The 19,982-nt window shown below is 41.5% G+C and overlaps 1 protein-coding gene across 1 annotated transcript in view; it reads left to right on the top strand.

Moving 5' to 3' along the window:
* Positions 1 to 284: 284 nt before the first annotated feature.
* Positions 285 to 19,982, top strand: part of uacab (uveal autoantigen with coiled-coil domains and ankyrin repeats b) — a 39,862-nt gene continuing 20,164 nt past the window's right edge. The window contains 1 exon segment of the mRNA XM_062403510.1: positions 285 to 492. Within this exon segment, the coding sequence (XP_062259494.1) occupies positions 445 to 492 (48 nt within the window). The 5' untranslated portion in view covers positions 285 to 444.

The raw sequence follows: 19,982 nt of genomic DNA, 5'->3' as shown, positions 1-19,982 counted from the left end.
CAGGTGAGTGTTGGGTCATCAGGTCCTCAGGTGAATGTTGAGTCCTCAGGTGTGTGTGTGAGTTCTCAGGTCCTCAGGTGTGTGTTGAGTCCTCAGGTCCTCAGGTATGTGTTGAGTCCTCACAAACCAGCTTCTCCTCCTCTCTCCCGTGTTGCCTACAACTTCTCCCAAAGACACTTCACCAGGAAGTCCCGCCCTCATAACCCGCTGATTGGACAGGAGCCAGACAGCGTCGCAGAAACCCCCGGCTCGATTGGATCGGGACGCCGCCAGTCAGAGGCGCGACGGGGATTTGCGGCCGGGCGTCAGGTGAAACTGGCTCCGCGAGGAAAACAGGAGCCGATGAAAGTTTCTTCGTGTGAACTTTGTGTGAAGACTTTTCCTTAACTTATGAGCGAGTTCCCGACCGGAAGCTTCTGACGAGCGGAGGCGCTGACTTCCACAATGAAGAGCCTGAAGTACCGGCTGAAGAAGCACGAAGTGACCATCACAGTAAGTGAAACACTGTTTCTGTCGCTAATGTCCGCGGCTCTCCCCGCGGGAGCAGCCGCGTGTTGACAAACCGAGCTCGGACCCGACGGTGGGTTCTAACACCGGGGGGTGGTTATTGTTGGAGACCCTGACCCCCTCCAACCCTTCCACCCCTCCCGTCCTCCCCGACAACAACCGAGCAAACCGCGGGCTCGTTCCCACGGTGGCCCCGCTGAGGCCGTTCAGGCACCTGCCCCTCGCTGGAGGATGATCCAGCTTTTTACTGTGTGGACCCGAGCTTCATGTACAGCAGCAGATCCCGGTGGTGTTATTCACCAGAGAGGAAGGAGTGCAGGTCCCATATGAGCAGGTTTGAACCCTGAGCTTCCCTGTGGGAGAAACGAAACCTCTTTCACTGAGGCTTCCTTTGTGTCCTGTCAACACCCTGGGAATGAACCCAGCTCCATAAAAACTGCCTGCTTCCCAAGTTTCACACCAACTCATGTGACATGTGAGAACTTCTCTGCTGCCCTGTGATGAAGCACTGAAGTGTTTAAACTCGCATTCAATTCGAGAAATCCAGATCTATGGAACTTTTGAAATCCTGTGCTATTTCCACTCTTCATTTATTGTGAGGTTGAGTTATCAGTAACCAGGCCGATTCACAACATTTGTTGTTCCTGAGTAATGTTGGAACCTCTTCAGCAAAGTTCACAGTTTTAGTCCAGCTCCCTGATTCAATCAGGAAAACAATCAGTATGTTAAATAAATCTTGTTTTAGAAAATGTAATAATATATCATCAAACGGTATATTATTAAATAATATAATGTAGAAAGTAACTCAGCTATTCAGCTATTTCTCTTAATAACTGTTAGATTACTAGTATTGTTTCTCCACCTTTCTGTGGGAATAATGGTTTGTTTACTTCACTTATTTGTAATCTTCTAGTAAAAGCAGATTCAAGAGTTTTGCATATATGAAACCAGCTACCAACAGTACACAGTGTACTACTAGAGTTGACATATTAACATACATGTAGTGGAAACTCAACTTTGTTTCTTCCATTGCAATGAGACGATTTGCTGCTTTTTCATTAATCAATAGAATTCATCACTATTTTTGTTAACTTTGAGTTTGGACTACTTCACAAGTAGTGAAAGTGTCACTTTAAGCTTTTGGCTGTTGTGACATTATCTGTCTCTGTTTTAAATCCTAGTTGAAACCTAATGAGTCAATGGATTAAAACAAATGGATGAAATATCCTTACTTGTTTTATCATATCATAATCATATATAGTATAGTTAAGATTGAGCTCAGTGAAATACAGCAATACAGAGCTGCTTTCAAATTAACGTATAGATAATAATAGAATAAAACTCACACTGGCTATTTTTTCTGATAATATGCCTTATATATTAAAACAATGCATCTTTAAAAGCAGTTTACGAAAAAAGCAGTAATCCTGAAAGTAAAATACAGAAGGAAGATATAGAACTTTTACATTGAAAAGTCCTATTTACTTTTAAAGAAATTGTTTCAATTAATTAATCATCAGGTCTTCATAAGTCCCACCAGGAATGCTACCCCGATATTTGCTCTAAAGTTGTCTCAAGATGTTATAATGTCGAGAGTCCTGAATTAATAACAGTGCACAATTAGTGATAGAAGTATAGCAGATCTATTAGGTCCATGCTTTTCAGCTAGCTTAAGTAACCCCATCACAGCCTATAATGTATAACTAATTCTACACAATCCAGCTATGGCCTATTACCTTGGCTTAATGGACGGTCATTATAAATCTGCACGGTTCAACATGCAGTGGGCGTTTGGAACTGCACCCAGCTCACAGCAGTTAGCATGAGAAAGACACAAAGACAGGGTGTGTGTGTTAAACTATTTGAGCCTTTTTTAGGGAAGAGGGGGGGATGAGGCCTTTCAGGAATAAAAAGGTATTGTGTCTGCACTGATGATTGTCTCACTCCTTTTGCCTAGAAGCAGAGATACTAAGACGATTGAAATTCAAGCAGAAAAAGCTTGTTTTCTGGCATGCAGCATTTTCCAACAAAAAAAAAAAACGCCTCAGGACAAACTGTTGTGCTGCAGGAAGTGAGAACGACATTCACTCAGGTCCGAGAGATGACTCCAGAACATTCCCATGCTGCATTCCTGTGAAAAAAATGGAGAGCTCGTAGTACGACTTCCCTGTAGGTCCACACACATTTAATTGAAGACACTCTTACTTAGTTCTGATTTGTCTGCTGCCAAAGGTATTTGAATATTCATCATAAATCTCACATCAGCCCATCACCACCTCATCTGTCAACCTGAAACCTTTTGATGCTCGTACAAGATGAATAAATCACCCCTGGCAACAAGCCATTACATCGACAGCATTGAGCCCTTTTGTTAATGTTGTAAATGAAGGCTTCATGCATTGTTACACAATGCTACAGAGGTGAATTCACCCAGTCTTTCCTGGTGGGGTGATTTAATAATTGAGAGTATTACACAAACCTTTCCGAGTGGGTGAGGCTCAGGGGAATTCAAGGGGACTTTCTTTTATTGTGTGTACAACAAACCCTTAGTAAAGAGAAAATACATTTTAGGAAACAGTGTCTTCTTCCTTAACACTGATCAGATGTATTAATTATTCTGGATATAGCTTTCGTAGAAGGAGCCATGACCTTCCTGTTCACACTTTAGTTTACTTTGTTTCCAAGGTGTGCTTTGCTTTATTTTTCTGTCTCTTATTCTCCAATCGGATTAATGCTCCAAGTATTCACATGCACTAATATTAGCCAAAGACTGGTAACTATGCTGCCACACCACTTTAAAGTAGCGGAAAGAAACAAGAATTCCTACACATTCCATAACAGCTGTAGAATATAAAGGCAGGGGGAGACCTGTAGGTTAGTCTCAGGTTTACACCAGCCGTGTAAAAGTGACTATTTTTCTCACTTCGTGTAATAATCGAAAGGCTTCTCATGACGAGCATTATCTTGTGTAATTGAAATACTCTCAGGTGGCGAGAGGAGTCCTGAAATATTCATCTTTCCTTTAGAGTCTCTTTCATATGAAGCTATTTGGTATTTTATGTCCCTCTCTGCACATTTCCCATCCTGAAGTGATTCATCTCAACTCAGTTTTTCCTTGACACCGAAACCTTCTTTTCTAATAATACTAAATATTTAGTATTGGATGAGGATGTGGAATAGCAGGCCAGTGGGACCTAGACACCCAGTTCAGGGTGTCCCAGTTCATGCATTATTATTGCACAGGCCTATGAGACAAATTCCGATTTGTGAACATAGGCTAAAATATACTGTAAAACAAAATGCCCTTATTTTGGAAGTGATCATTGATTTGAAGATAAATCACTTACTTGATCAAGAAGGAGAAAAGTTAGTTGTCACACATTGTCATTGCTTGTCCCTGCAAATATCCCTACTGTCTGAAGGAGAGCTGGAGTGTGTCTGCTGTAGTTTTTTTTTTCTACTGTCTCATTTAGGGAGAGAAGTCAGAAAAAATGGCTTTTCAGTCTGTACTCATCATTTATCTATTCTTTAGTCAACGTGAAATGAGGTATTTCTAAGGTAGACTGATCCATGTCCTTGCCAGACCTAAATAGAGAAGGTAACTGGTTTCACAAGGCCTTACCTGTTTTCACAGCATAATTTGTATTCTTAAGATCAAAATCTCCAGATCTTAGTGACCATCTGCTCACTGGAACATCAACCGGCAGGTCAGCCAGGAGAGACTTCAAATGACAGTTGAATAATAGAGGAGGAGTAGATGGGATATAAATGAGATTCCTTTGGCGCTAAATCCTCTTTGTGATGTCATCATTGGAAGTGTGTGAAGTTAGGATCTGAATGTGATGAGTGGATTCTGCTGAACCCGACCAGGGCTCTGGATTTGACCACTGGAGGTGAATGGGACAAAGGAACTTGTTCTGTGTTGATTCTGTGTTGTGCGTATTGTGTTGTTTTTTTTGGGGGGGGAAATGTCAGGTCTTATAACACCAGTTAACTTGAAATGAGGTCATGGTCAAAGAGCATATCATCTATTTTCTGGTGCGAATCTTGCTTCAGCTTTATCTTGATCCACAAATATTTGAAAGGATTACCTAACATTGCAAGATATTGACCTCCTGTGATAAGAATAAGCTCATAAATAGTCTGGCAGTACGTTTGAAAAGAGCACCGCTTGTGCTTCTTGTGGACATTGGCATGTTGGACAGATTTCCAGTGATTGGCTCTGTCAGCCGTAACATTTCTGGAGCTTGGTACAGCCGTGCCCAGTGGATGTTCAGGATAACACACTTTACCACTGTCTGCTCTACTATGATACTCTGGTCTTGTCATAAGCTGCAAAGTGTTGGGAGCAACACACTCTGCTGGAGGGACTACTGGGTATTACAAAAAGTGTTTTCACAAGTGGGTTTAGCTTGTATTCTGAACATAGATGCACTTGTACTAATATCACTTTACATTTGTGTGATTCAATAATAACTAACAATTTAATGCATAGCTATAATACTAATAATAATAGCTTTATTTGTATAGCACTTATCTAAACGAGGCAACAAAGTCCTTCACACAAAAGTCAATGGCAAAATGTAGAATTGATTGTAATCATCGTAACATAATAATGTCGAGACCTTAAGTTTCAAAAGAAAACCAAACAGTTCCCACAATGAGCAACACTTTGGCGACTATGTTACATGCACAATAATATTGGTGTTCAAGAGGAAGAGTGGGTCGTTGGTGGTTTGATATTCGCCTCCTCCAGACTGTACACTGAAGTGTCCTTGGATAATATCAGAAAAGTGCTCGATTTAATATTGCAGTTATTATGTTAAGGCAGAAAAAAGACAGAGCTTCACCAGCTGCATATACTCATATCAGACAGGTAATGCTAGATTCTAACCTCTGTAAAGGAGGTTATGTTTTTGTTAAACCACATGTTTGCCTTAAGTTTTGTGGTAGCAAATATGTGGTAGTGCTCAGATAGAAGACCCCATTAAATGTTTTTTCACTTTCTCTAACATTCCAAGATGTGCATTTTTTGAAGTATTTTATTGATTTCTTAAAGCAGGCCTGAGAAATTAACATTGATAAACAAAGTAACAGTCTGATCAAGCTATGGAAATCCACCCACACGTTGTTAAAAAATGTTCACACACACATAGACAAGTGGGAAAACAATACTCTGCTTACAGCTCCATTAACGTTCAAGCTAATAAAGTCTGATCACAGACACAGTAATTTGGTTTGGGAAGCCTTCATCAGTGATGAGTGGAACCGTCACATAATGAGAAGCTTCTTCCATTCAGACACAGAATAGTGTAATGACAGGGCCAAATATATAATAAAGCATTAATTCCTGTGTTTTCTGACCCACCAAAGTACCCAGCCTTGTTCTTCACTGCTTATTACAGCTTCAAGTGGCATATGTGACGCACAGCTGTTGTGCAGCTGGGCTATTGATTCACTCTGTATCAGAAATTGACATTGATTTTTGCTACTATACTCAGAGGTCACAACTGTGGCTTTACTAGAATCAGTATATTAGCGTCAGGCTTCTCTCGGTTTCTGTCTTCACATCATCACCTCCTTCGTTAATGATGGACTCTTGAGTTTCTTTTATTTCGAAGTTTGGTGTTTGTCTTTGTCCTATTGATCACACCCAGTCTTTCCTCTGTCCTCTCCCCCGTAGTAATGCTCCATTAGGCTGAAATGTAAGAGCCTCCCTCCCGCAAAGTGGTGTTATTTTACAAAACAGAGAGCAGGGCTGGGCGTTGTTGATGATGGCAGAGTAGGATAGAGGAGCCAGATGCAGTTGGAATGTATTGTTGGGAAGCTGGAACGACTCTGATTTCAAGGTTTGTCGTTTTGTTTTTTTTTACAACAAAAGAAGAGATGGGATGGGTGCAGGGAGCATGATGGCCCCGGGACATATGTCTGTGATCACTATTAGCTGTTTTGTAGTTGTGTGTCTGATAAGATTACGAAGTTTGCTGAAATATTCCTCAGACAATTACCACTCTTCTCCACTTCTGCCCACTATCTAGAAATAAAGCCCAAATCCATTGGATACAAACTGCCATCTTGTGCATTTGGAGCAAGAGTCAGTAAAACATCATGATTGACAGCTGCGACTCACGATTGGTCAAGATTGTGTATCGTGGGACTTTGGTTCTGTGGCTCCATCAGCCGATCACTACTCTGCACTGTTTTTGCTTTATTTCTGTAGTGGAAATAGAGTGGAGACATGTTGTCCATCTTGATATATAGTCAGTGGTCTCATGCACTAACATGGAGGAGGCAGGTTTATGACCTATACTGCAGCCAGTCACCAGGTTGCGATCAAGGTCCTTGGGCTTCATTGGAGAGCAGTCATGCTTGCATACATTTTTAAACTGAGAATTAGTGTTTATAACAAATTGACTCATATGGCAGCATGTGATTTCTCTCAGCAACATTCAAAACTGCTTTCATAAAATCAGGGAACCACTATTTTAATCACTATAATGAAAAGTAAACACTATTTTCAAAACTCAACAGAAAGATGAGAAGTTTGTTTGTTCATAACAAAAAACTCCCTGGTGTTGGAACTTGTATGTTTTGCAGCCTTGGGCTTATTTTCATACTGTTGATCAGCCTCCAAGGCTCTGAGTAACTACTGAGCATTATCTAGTGGAAGCTTACTTTAGCAGGGTTTTGGCTTCAACTGGGAGACACCCAGCAGGCAGTATTAACCCTCTGCTGATGGGGGTGAGGTTTGGGATTTGAAAAATCCTCTTTTCCTCCCTTTTCTTTGCTCATTTTCAAAGTATAGGTCTCGTTAGCTTTTGGGGTTTGAGTTGCGATCGACTGAAGGTTTCCTTTGAGTAAATCCGAGGTCAGACAACGAGGCTGTTCAAATCTCCTGTGACAAGTGACTGTCAGACTAAATTACTACTCTGCTTGCGGCCCCGTCAGGAAGACGTTCATTCTATACAATGGAGTGAGGACTGCTGTCACACATGAATACAGGAGATCTCACAGTGCCCACTTTTACCATTCATGCCTTAAATGTCTGAAATGGAACAATAGAATAATTTATACATGTACTCTCTCATTATTTTTTTTAGATATTTCTATACCTTTGTTTCGATACATTTGTTCAAAGTAATGCTTTCAGGTGAGCTTTTGAAATGAACGATAGAAAAGACAACTACCAGTTGGAGTAAACAAAACACTTTAGGTAAATGGAACCCAGGCTCTCAGCTTTCAAATGTCCTGAGAAATGAAGTATGTGGAAATAAATCTTTGAGTCTGATATGAGGAAGACTCAAAATTGCACGAATGTGCCCATTGTTACTGGAACATTCCCATCAGATTTTAAATCTCCCTTTTTTTCATTACCGATTAAACTATTTAGCCTTAATAAAGTCTGTGAGAGCCAGAGATTAGGAGACTGCAAAGACTGTTTGATTATGAAAATAGCTGCTAATAAATAATCTGTCTTTAAGTGGAAATAAGTGCACATGGTAGTTTGTCAGATGTCACAGATTCATTTTTGTACCATACACATCTACATTGGACACATTTTCTTCAAGATTCAAGGCTTTATTTATCATTTGAATAACAATTCCATGCCGCAGTTGCTAGCAAAGAAATTCTTGTGTCATAGTCCTTTCCAGCCATGCTCAGAAATATTTGAAAAACCACATGAGCAAAAAATAAATAACAATGTGTGTTCAGTTTATTATTCTTGTAACAAATGATGTGCCACAATCTCCATTATTATTTGTATTCTGTTTATTTTCCTCTTGATTTGCTGTTTCCCCCGTTAAACAGGAATTTCTATGCATTTGTTGACGGTGGCATTTTATTTATATTCACTGTTGAAGACAAACTGGGAGACAGGATCAGCTCAAGTTTGGTTTGGGGTTGGATGTTTTGTCGGCTGTATAGTGGGTGGTAGCGTGATGGTCTGTGTTTTTAGGATTATAGTCTGGCTCCGGAGGGGAGCCATGAGGTCATGGTGGCGGTCTGTGTTCCCATGTGGCTCCAGAGGCGGCCTGCGAGGGGCAGGACCAGAGAGATCACTCTGTAATAACCAACAGGTAACAAGTGTGTGTGTGTGCTTTTGTTTGTATCCATGTTTGTCATGCTTGAGTTATGGAAATCATGGTTTCACTATGTCCGTATATCGTTAGTATCAATTGAGTGTGTGTTGGGCTAGTGATTAGAGAGATTACAGTGTTGGGGGAGGGGGGCATTTTAGAGGGGCTGAGCTTATTGACTTACATTGGGTGGGCTGCAGCGCACACACACGTCGGTACAGTGAGGCGTGCTGAGCAACAGGGGCACAACGATTCTGCTGATGAGGGACAATCTGCTGATGAAATGGCTCAGACTAAGCCTCATCAAGCTGTGCACTGTGTGTGTGTTTGTATGTTTCTGTCTTTCTGCAGATCAGACAAGCGTCTCTGCTTGGGCTGCAGTCTCCCGTCCACTGGTCAATATGCTCTCATCCCAGCAAATACTCATGGGTCAGACAAACGCTGATGTAACATTGGACAGCCTTTCTGGTTTCATGCATTCTTTTTTTTGGCAGAATGAAGGACAAACTGCCCAAGCTTATAGAGACTGATGGGTTTAATTTATATGATTTTAACATTTTGTTAATAGAAAGGTGTGAACTTGGCAAACAATAGTTCAAACAATTTCTATCCTGGCTGAAACACAACCTTGGTTGACTATATTAATTGGTTAAAACGGTTAGGTAACTTGTCGGGGTTAGTTTGCTCTTTAGACTTTGTGTTGTATTATGTGAATTTATCAGAACGTTAATTATCAAGTCATTCTTTAGTAACGTTATCTGTTAGCTGTTGTACAGTAATTAAGATTAAACTGAGTTTAGACTCATGGAAACTACCGTAATGTGTTTTTGAGTTCGTGGAGATAATAGATAGTATACCCAATTAAGAAAAATATGATTTTTCAGGTCAGTGGTTGAAATAAGGTTAAAGTAAATTTCCAGGCATTTAAATCAATGTAATGTCCCCAAAACTGGAACTATAACTACTATAACAACATGTACTGGGACTGGGAGTGAGAAATGCTCCCGAAGCAATGCTGCAAAACAGTTTGCTAAAGAATATTTTCGGTTCATTATGAAACTGTGGCGGACCACTACAGTCTAATTAGACTGTGGCCGGCTGCCACACACTATATAATGAATCTATCAAAGTATTAATGGACACTGCAGTATGTGTCACAGTAGTGAATCAAATGTATTGCAATGCATTCCTCTTCCACTTCGACAGCATACATTGTGCAGTGAGTTTGTCTTTGAGAATATCTCATTTACATTATAAATATGACATCTTGCTTAGACCTGCACACTAATGCATGATATGAAAAGGGAAGGAAAATACCAGCAGATGTTAGGTTGTTCTGATGGAAATGTATTACACATTGAAGATTAAAATACTGTTTATTGTGTCAGGGTTAAGCAAAAGGTTCATCCTACTCTTGGGTGTATTTCATCCGCCATTATGCCACGTTTATCCTCTATTTAATCTGTCGTCTATGTTTTAATCACCTCTGACAAGGAGGTTGGGTTTTTACTAGCGTCGTTTTGTTGGGTTATTTTTCTGGTAGTTGGTTTTTGTTTTGTTTGTGGAAATTGCGATGCAACACGAGGGGCAACTTCCATCAAGTTGGACACACAAATTCCGTTTATTAGCATCAAAAAACAATAACAAACAAGATGGCTTTTAACCTCCCAGCATGCCCTCGGGTCTCAGACGTCACCACGTTCCCATCATGCCTCTGGATCCTGACGTCATCACGTCACCCGGCATGCCCCGGGGTCGACGTCATCGCCCTCGTAGGAGACTGACGCCGACTGTGCCTGTACTGAGCGTGAGGGTGAATTATGTCAGTCCCCTATTCACTACACAGCTCCCCCCAGAATTCACCATAACAACAAAAAACATATCACCGGAGAGGTGGTCGCATTAACCGGCCAAAATGGCTGTGTTTTACAGGGGGTGGAGAAATCACTACCGTGGCACGTTTGATAGGCAAAGGAACAGGGGGTGGGTGCAGGACTGGAGGACGCCCGCGTCGTGGGGGCTGGGCCACCTTAACGGGCCTAGCCACGTCCAAATGGGCGGGTTTGAGGCGGTCAATGGAGAGTCTCTCCTGTTTGCCTCCCATGTCCACTGTGAAATGTTTGTCCCCCACCTCCAACACGCGAAATGGGCCCTCGTAGGGCGGCCGCAGCGGTCCTCTGTGAGCATCGTGGCGAACAAAAACGTACCCCGCCTTCCGAAGCCCAGCGGGGATGTGCGACTGAGAGAGGCCATGCCGGGAAGTAGGGACAGGTGCGAAAAGCCGCGCATTGTCCAGTAGCGTGGCCCGCTGGGGAACCGCAGACCAAGGAACGGTGGATGTAGGAATGAAATCCCCTGGAACCCGGAGCGGCTGGCCATAAACAAGCTCCGCGGATGAGGACTGCAGGTCTTCTTTTGGCGCAGTCCTGATGCCCAGCATCACCCACGGGAGCTTGTCGACCCAGTTGCAATCCTTGAGGCCAGCACGAAGAGAAGCCTTCATTGACCTGTGGAACCGCTCACAGAGTCCATTAGCCTTTGGATGATATGCAGTTGTGCGGTGGAGTTTTGCTCCGAGGCTCTGGGCAACCGTGTTCCACAGCTCGGACGTGAACTGTGCGCCCCGGTCAGAGGAAATGTCCGATGGGGTGCCAAACCGGGCAACCCAGGTGCCGAAAAATGCCTGTGTCATCTCAACGGTTGTCAACGACGTCAGTGGCACAGCCTCAGGCCAACGGGTGGTCCTGTCAACCATGGTGAACAGGTAGGTGAACCCCTGAGAGGAGGGCAGAGGGCCAACCAGATCCACGTTGACATGGTCAAACCGCCTCTCTGGCACCTGGAACAACTCTAAAGGTGCTTTAGTGTGCCGATGTACCTTGGCCCGTTGGCACTCCAGACAAGTGGTAGCCCAGTCTCTAACATCCTTTTTGAGGCCGCGCCAAACAAACCTAGCCGCCACCAGCCTCTGCGACGCTTTTGAACCAGGATGGGAGAGACCATGGATGGCATCGAAAACGCGGCGTTTCCATCCCAAGGGCACGAGCGGCCGAGGACTGCCTGTGGAGACGTCACACAGGAGCGTTGTGTCAGCCTCCCCAAACACGACGTCCTCTATCCTCAAACCTGTAGTCGAGGTCCTCAGGATGTGTATGTCTGGGTCTGTGGTCTGGTCCGCTGCCATGCTGCCGTAATCCAGGCCAAGATGGACTGCTCCTGCCACAGCCCGTGACAGGCAGTCCGCCACCTGGTTGTCCTTACCGGCCACGTGCCGTAAATCCGTGGTGAACTCGGAGATGTAGGACAGATGACGTTGCTAGTTTATTTATTGAAGGATTATGCAAAAACTACTCTATCGATTTCCACCAAACCTGTTGGAGGGAAGGGGCCTGGGAGGAACTCGATAAATTATGATGCAGACATGGATTGAAAAGGGGAAACAGGATTTTGTTCCCTTTTGTCTTTTATATTTCTACTATAAGAAAAGACAATCACATCTAGAATTGTTTTTCAGCCTTGGGGGAGGAATGTACACTGAGTGACACAATAGTTTATGGATATAGTTGCATTTAATGCGCTTAATGTCTATATCTTTGATGTGGCAGCTTTGTCTTTGTCTGGAGTGCAGGTTGATTTGACTGTCGGGTGCTCCTTTGCGCCACATGTATTGACAGTATCTTGAGAAGCAGGAAGTGACTTTTCCAGATATTCTTGCTGACTCAGAACTCGGTCATAGTAAAGAATAGGTGGAGCATTTGACATGTTCCTGCTTGCTCTATAGCGACCTGTACATGATCTTGTGCTGTGGGAATTTGAATTTCTACAGCACTTTAATAACACTTAAGTTCCTATTATATTCACACTTAATATGTTATTTCTTAACAACTTATTTTGCACTTCAGAGGTTGTTGTATTCGAGATTTGACAAATGGGATTAATGCAGTTTAGGCCACATCTCATCTGCCATTCCATTGTGTTCAGTATCTGGTGACACACTTGATTATTTTGGCTAAGTGGAAAGTTTTTAACCGGACCAAAATCGTTTGTTACCACACAGCAAATGAAACTTGAGCTTCGGCATTGAGCAACTATTGTTTAATACGTTCCTTGAGACTATGAACAAATATCATGTTTTATGAAGCTCAGTCCCTCTGACCAACCCCCCCAGTCACATTCCTCACCCTGCATGTGTGTGTGATGACTTGTAAGTGCTGGCCAAACAAGCCTCATCATCAGTGTTTGTGGCCAAGTAGCAGCATGCCCATAGAGCTCCTCATTTAACCAAATACGGGCATGTAAGGCACAAGACTCCTGTGTTGTTATCCCTAATACCACTTCATGTTGTTCCAGGTGAGATTAAAACAGCAGCCCTCATTCTTCACAACACTCCCCTAAACCACGTGAGATTTAAGTGTCACTGTCACGTGTATGAGCTCACGTGGTGCAAATGGTTCCTTGTGGATTCAAAGATACTGATTTGAATTCCTTATTTTCAATCAATCAATCAATCAAATTTTATTTGTATAGCCCATATTCACAAATTACAATTCATCTCATAGGGCTTTAACAGGGTGTGACATCCTCTGTCCTTAACCCTCAGTAAGAGTATTTTGAAATATAATAGCTCTTAAACAAAAGCAGTACATTGTTAGTACATTATTTTTGCATTAGACCTAAATACTTCCTTACTAGCTGATTGGAAATCATTTTATAGCCCCAGGGCTCTTTGTCTACCTTGTTCTTTTCTTTTATCTCAACATTATCCGACCAGCTGAAATAATATCATCTATCAGCAGCCATCTACAGCCAAACCCATAACCCCTCTTGTTTTAATAGTACTACTGGCGGACATCACTATTTTAATGATGGGTATTACTATGTGTCAGATAAGCTGCTGACACATTCAAATATTATTCCACAGGAGCTGAAGTTACTCCAGTTTTATTTTTGCTCTTAAGTGCTTTTCAAATTGTGTTCTTTTTAATGTCGGTACAGGTGACTAAGATTCTCTAAAACATTTAGTAATACGTTGTAAAAAATAAGACAAAGATATTTGATATCACTTTCTGGAATTGGTCCTAATATTACCAGGCTACTACATCCATTATAGCTGTGCTTCGAAGAAAATGCTGTGAACATGCTCACAGAGACGGTTTAGGGGTCCAACGGATACTATGCAAACCATTAGCATTTTAGCATGCCAGCATTTGCTAATTGTCAAATACAACATTAATGCATTAGTGGTTGATGGGGAAGTCAGAAGGTTAGTGGGTATTTGGACGTAGCAAACATTTCTACCAGTTCATCATGTAGATGTTTATTTATGTGAGTCAGAACCAGAAACCAACATCCCCAGAGCCCATCATCTGACCAACATCCATCTTGGTTGTGGGCTAAATGGTTTATTTAGTTTTTTTTAACTTGGTAGCATCTTATTGATCCATTCTTTATATCAATGTTTTTGTATAATTCATTTCCACTGTAGAGTGCAATAAATTACAGGCATTCTTCATCTAAATCAGTATTTAAATTTGTTTCCTGAAATTGTAAACTCATCCTCCTGCCATGAAATACACAAATTTATCCTGCATATTGTGATTTAGTTTTGTCTCAGTGAACTCCATTTGATGAAGGACATGATGTGCACTTACTTTTAGATGCTTTTAGCGTGTCGACAGCCCTTGGAGCCCCGTTGACATTAATGTTTTCTCTCTTCACGCATTCTTCAGTAAACTTTAAAGGTCTGATGAACACAATAAGTTTTCATTATAATCCCTTTAAATGTTTTTTGGGTAGAGGTGAGGAGTTATTACTGTAAGAAATTGTATCTCCACTTTACTCTGGACTGGTTTGACCTGTTTCTCACTAAAGTCTCTTTCTAGAACTGTCTTTCAGAAACAATATAATGGCCTTCCTGTGTTTTTATGATCCTGATGAGAGTCTTTACTGGAAGTTGCCAGGGGCAAAGTTCGTAGGGTTTGGGCTGCTGGAAAGCTGAGCTCCTGCCCCGGCAGCAGGTGTTGGGTGTTGGAAGTAGAGGAAAATAGCAAAGACGAGAGGGGCTCTAACTTCACTAAAAGGTGAAAAAGTGAGAGGGTGAATAGGAAACTCCTTGTAAATCAGTTTAATATATTTGATTGTCCTCTCTATAGGCTCAGAGGTAGCTCAGCTGTCACAAAACAGACCGATATTATCATTTTATCAATTTGGAGGGCAGCTTGCTCTGGGTAGAGTCAGTGCATGAGAAGTTATCCTGTGTCCTTCTTTGTAACATTACAACAGACCTGTCTTTATGATTCTTATTATGCAACTGTAAAACAAATTGGCTTACGTTTTATGTTTTAAGGTGTGTCGAAGAGGGTGCATTCTTGGTAAACGTGTGTTTTGAATTTGTGCTGAATTCAGGTCAGTTTGTACGAAGGTGTACTTTGAGATTAGTTTTCTGTTGCTCGTGGACGTCTTACTAAGGCACACCACTGAGATTCACTGATGTAGAAACAATAAAACATTAACAACTTTTTATAGGGACCTGTTCCTAATCACATAATGGTGCCTTCACAAGTGTTGCTACAGTTTAACAGGTCAGTGGCATCTTTCCAAAAATTAGTTTGCAACTCCTGCGAATATTTACACAATCTCTGTTGCTGACAGGGCACATAAAACTGCAGAGACGATTTTAGATGGTTGGCACAGGGGTCACAATCTCTTGAAAAATTATTTTGTAATATATATTTGCTTTACAGGAGCAGCATTGTGGTGGTTATTCTTTGTCCTGTCTGCATGTTTCTGCAGGGTTTCTCTCCAGGTGCTGCAGCTTCCACCCACACCCCAAAAACAAGCAGATTGGGTTTAGGTTAAATGAAGTCTCTAAATAAACCGTGTGAATGGTTGTTTGTCTCTATATGTTGGCCCTGTGATTCGCTGCCGACCTGTCCAGGGTTACACCACCTCCCACCCGATGTCCGCTGACCTTGACTCCAGCTTTTGCAAACCTTGAAAGGATAAGAGTTATAGATAATGGATGAATGGACATATTTGCTTTAAATCCAGCATTAAGCATTTTGACTAAAATCTCAACACCATAGACAATCATTGGTAACCCCTTCCTCTTGTTGACCACTAGATGGCGTGTCTGTCTGTCTGTGTGTCCTGCATCTAGTCCACATTCTGCCCAGCAAAAGCGTCCCTGTGTTTAGCAGCCGCCCAGATATGCCGCCAGTAGCTCATGTACATACCAAAAAGAGAGTGCCTCTTTCCTCAGGACACCTGGTCTGAACCATCAGTGTGGGCTTGTCCTGATTCAAGATGGGCTTTCATTCTGAGGCTTCGACTTACCTGTTCTTTAATGACAGATCAACTGCAAGCGCGCTGTATCTTGCCACTTTCTCACCTCAACCCTTGTCCTTTTACACATTTATTGTCTCTGTCTGTCCTCCTCCGCTGTCAATGCATGTGCCCCAGAGGGGTTTCACTTACGCTCTGCATGCCCAGACAGTTGCACAGTTCGCCCCTTCATGCACTGGGTTGTGGTCACAAATTAGAGGGGGGGTTCACGTTGGGTTGATAATGGGTGTAAAACTGCTAATGCTAACAGCAGTCCCAGGAGGAGCCTGATGATTGTGAGACGGCAGCAGTAGTCTGGAGGGAGTTTCATGTATTTAGAACAGAACATTTTCCTAAAAAAATAAATTATATAATAATAGCTGTGGTCCACTACTCAGCAGTTGTTCTTGGAATGGCTGACTGAAACAACATATTAGATTTCAGGGCATTTCAGGCAATCTCTCCCTCTGTTATATTCCCTTGTTTCTTAATAGATGACTTGCACTGTTTGTTCCTTCTTTGTTTGTTAAACTCCACTGAGTTGTGACTCATGTAATTTCTGGAGATTTCCGTGACACACTTTTCTGGTATTTGAGCCGGTCCTTAAGGTTCTCATTAACACTTACGCAGCTAGAGTTTTGGCTTTTCACTGCCACGGTATATTTCACCAATGAATCAACTTGTCACTGTGGCATCCACACAGCACGCGGCTATTTAAATGTCACAAACAGGTATCTCTGAGGATACAAATATAAATAGATAAGTGGTGTCATCTCAGGGCATCTTCACATTAAACTATAGGTGATGATTTATGTGCTTCATGTTGAGACGTGATACATGTCGTCAGAATACCTGACTTCTGAGGACATTTTCTCACCTGTTGTTTTGTTTGAACTGGTTTTTATTTGGATTAGGTAAATTTAACTCACACCAATAAACTAACCCAGCTGTTGTTAGGCAAAGCATAATTTTTGCAAGAAGATGTACGAGCGGACTATCATGAATTCAGACAAGATGGGGTCAAGGCATTGTCATCACTTTCAAAAATACGAGTTCCCTGTTTTGTTTTGATTTAATATTGCACTGACAAATAAAATGTTGCCCTTGCATGGCCATAGTCGTAGATTTTAAGTGGCATGAATATTTTCTTTATGCCGATCTAATTCTCAGCCCTGCTCATTAAAACACTTTCTATTTTACTTATATTTTGTATCAGCATAATGATTAGTTTAAGTAGCCATGCGAGTTGACATTTTGGGGAGTTTGGCAAGAGTTTGAGAATACAAATTCAGCAATCGGTTGTGTATCGTTAGTTGTCCTCTCACCGAAACAGCCCAGTGAAAGAGAATTGAAGGATGGTTTCATGTTTTTCAAGTTTTATGTGAGATATCCATCTTGCGCTCATATGTACTTTGTAAGAGTTATTACAGCCACCACGAGTTTCACGAAATGTGGTGGAAACTTTAGACATGGACAGAGAAATGATACCCCATTAAATTTAGCTGTGGATCCCAGCAAAGGGCCATATCCAGGAATGTTTTATTTACTTTCTTGAAGATTGAGTTTTTGTCATTTTCACAAATTCACAGAGAATAATTCATAACTCTGATGAAAACTATAAGGCCTATTTTGGCGACGTACCTCTGAGTGTGCAATTTTTTGCAGGATGATTGGATTCAAGAGGACTGTCGGGCTCGGTGGAAGTATGTGCTCTGAGTGCCAGTCTAGTTATTTGCTGTAAACATTCTTTTTGCCCATTCAGGCCATGAATCTATGTCTACATAGTTTTTCTGAATTTCCCTCGGGATTAATAAAGTATCCATCTATCTATCGATCTATCTACAAAACCCATAGTGCTGATTCTGAGAAAAACAACATTGTCTTTGACGTTCTCCTTGAGATTAATTCAAGGGTTCAATAATCCAAGTGAAAAGAACTGTGGGTGAATAATCCATCATCACTGACTCATACTTTCAGGCACTTTTAATGTGAAAATGCTAGCTTCCTTTTGTGTGACATCTTTAAACCCAGATGAAAAAATGTGAAAGAAAAAAGAAATGAAAAACTAAAAAAGTACTTCAGAAGGTCGTTTAGTACTTTAAAGTACTTTAAAATACTAATATCGTCCGTGTACAAAATGTCATTGGTTTACATTTCATGACATGGTGTTTCTTCACAGATGTCTCCTACGTTCACGATCATTTTAAAGTCGTCATCCTATGAAACCATATCCGTTTGGCATTGGACACCGCTATCACATGACTTGTTGTTGTATAGCTTTATGTTTTGGTCTTGGCTTCAGTCTGTTATCATATGACCAGTATGGTATTTTCTACTGGTGATTTCATCTGTGGGGACATCTGAGACATATTCGTCTGGCCAGGAGCTTAGAGAGGCAGGAAACTGAGGTGTTGGAAAGAGTCGCAGCTTGTAAAAAGTGATGGAGAACCTGAAGTGAAGATGGCAAGAGTGTGTAACTGAAGTATTACCAGACACCAAGAATAGTGTGTGAGGACAGGTAGAGGTCTAACCTGGCTCATCGAATGTCAGCTGATGTTTTGTCCCAAATGTCAGTGTTTAAAATAGAAGCTTTAGGTAATGTTTGCAGACAGCGAGGGTTGAATACCATTTCATCATCAACATCATAATACATTAGAGAGAATACTATGCAGTGAAGAGAAGAAGTGGCTGGTCCAAGTTAGTTTGTGTTTCTTTTACCTATTAACGCCCTTATTTCTCTGCATTGACTGGTTCTGTTCTTCTTTACTAGTGACGTGGCTGTATGGATGTCAGTGATTGTCAGTGGGTTCAATGATTTAGAGATTTGTTCTAGATATTCATGGTGCCCATAGGATGAACCACAATGATGAAGGTTTTAGTTTTTGAGTTTTTAATGAAATATGTGCGAGCAATTAAATGGATTGCCTTGAAATTTAGTGCAACCATTCATGTGCTACTCAGGATGTATCGTAATAACTTGTGCATCATAAACAGCACTGACACATCAAAGACATTCCCATTGAAAATTGGAGAATCTAAACTGACCAATGGTTTGAATGCGAGTGGGAATAGTTCTTTGTCTCTGTAGATTGGCCCTGTGATATGCTGGTGACCTATCTAGGTTAAACCCCACCTCTATTAATGGCTAGATGGATGATAGTCAATAATACTTTTCCACTTATAAAAAGTATACTACCATGTTTTTGCAAAGGAATCTACATTGTAAAAACGTTTCCCCCAGTATATTTAACACCCCCACATACACCTCAGATGTTTGTTAGAAAAAATTAAGAATTTAGACTGCTTGAATGTTTTTGGAGCATTTGAAAGTAAAATAGGGAGATACGTTGACATCATATTGACGCCAGGATATGAAATAAGACTTCTTGGTGTTGAAAAACAAAGGGCATCTTATCCATAAACGCTTCCTCGGCGACCACGTCACCCACAAACAATCCAAACCAAATATTTTGTGATGGCACACATAATCAATATCACCAATTATAAATTTGATTTTGTCAGTATAAGTGAGTGACTTCTTTAGTGGCAACACTAGCTTGCTAACAGCACTATTATTAACTAGTACATAAACAGATTCTCAAACAAATACGCACACACACACACTTACAGCACACCCATGTGAGATATTTACGTGACCGATGTACAGTATGCGCGTAGCTAGGTGCCATTTTGGCGCCTTTGTCTCCATGCAAGGGTGAGCAGCTTTCGTAAGTTGACACCTACTTCTTCATGTGACGGGTCATGCGGAGGAGGTCTTTTTGCATGTTTGTGGATATCAGTACTGCTCTGTTCACGCCAGTCTGGCAGCGGACAGTAACACAACCCTGCAAAGAGCTGATGCCGTGTGTAAATTAAACAGGTCTCCCTATACCACCCCTTCTATCCTCTGGTGGCTTCTCTTTGGCTGTTTTCCTGTGATATTTTTACCTATTGAAAATTAAAGTTGTGCTGTTGCAGTGTTAACTGTATGGTATTAGTGTAAGTAAAGCGGCAGTGTAGTTTATGGTCGGGCTGCAGTCTCAGACAGACGGTTGTAAACCAGCTGACATCTAA

Source organism: Platichthys flesus, chromosome 1 (assembly GCF_949316205.1).
Source record: "Platichthys flesus chromosome 1, fPlaFle2.1, whole genome shotgun sequence".
In the NCBI taxonomy this organism is placed as follows: Eukaryota; Metazoa; Chordata; class Actinopteri; order Pleuronectiformes; family Pleuronectidae; genus Platichthys; species Platichthys flesus.
Note: the sequence above shows the minus strand (reverse complement) of the source record. Positions and strands in the feature narration are given on the sequence as shown.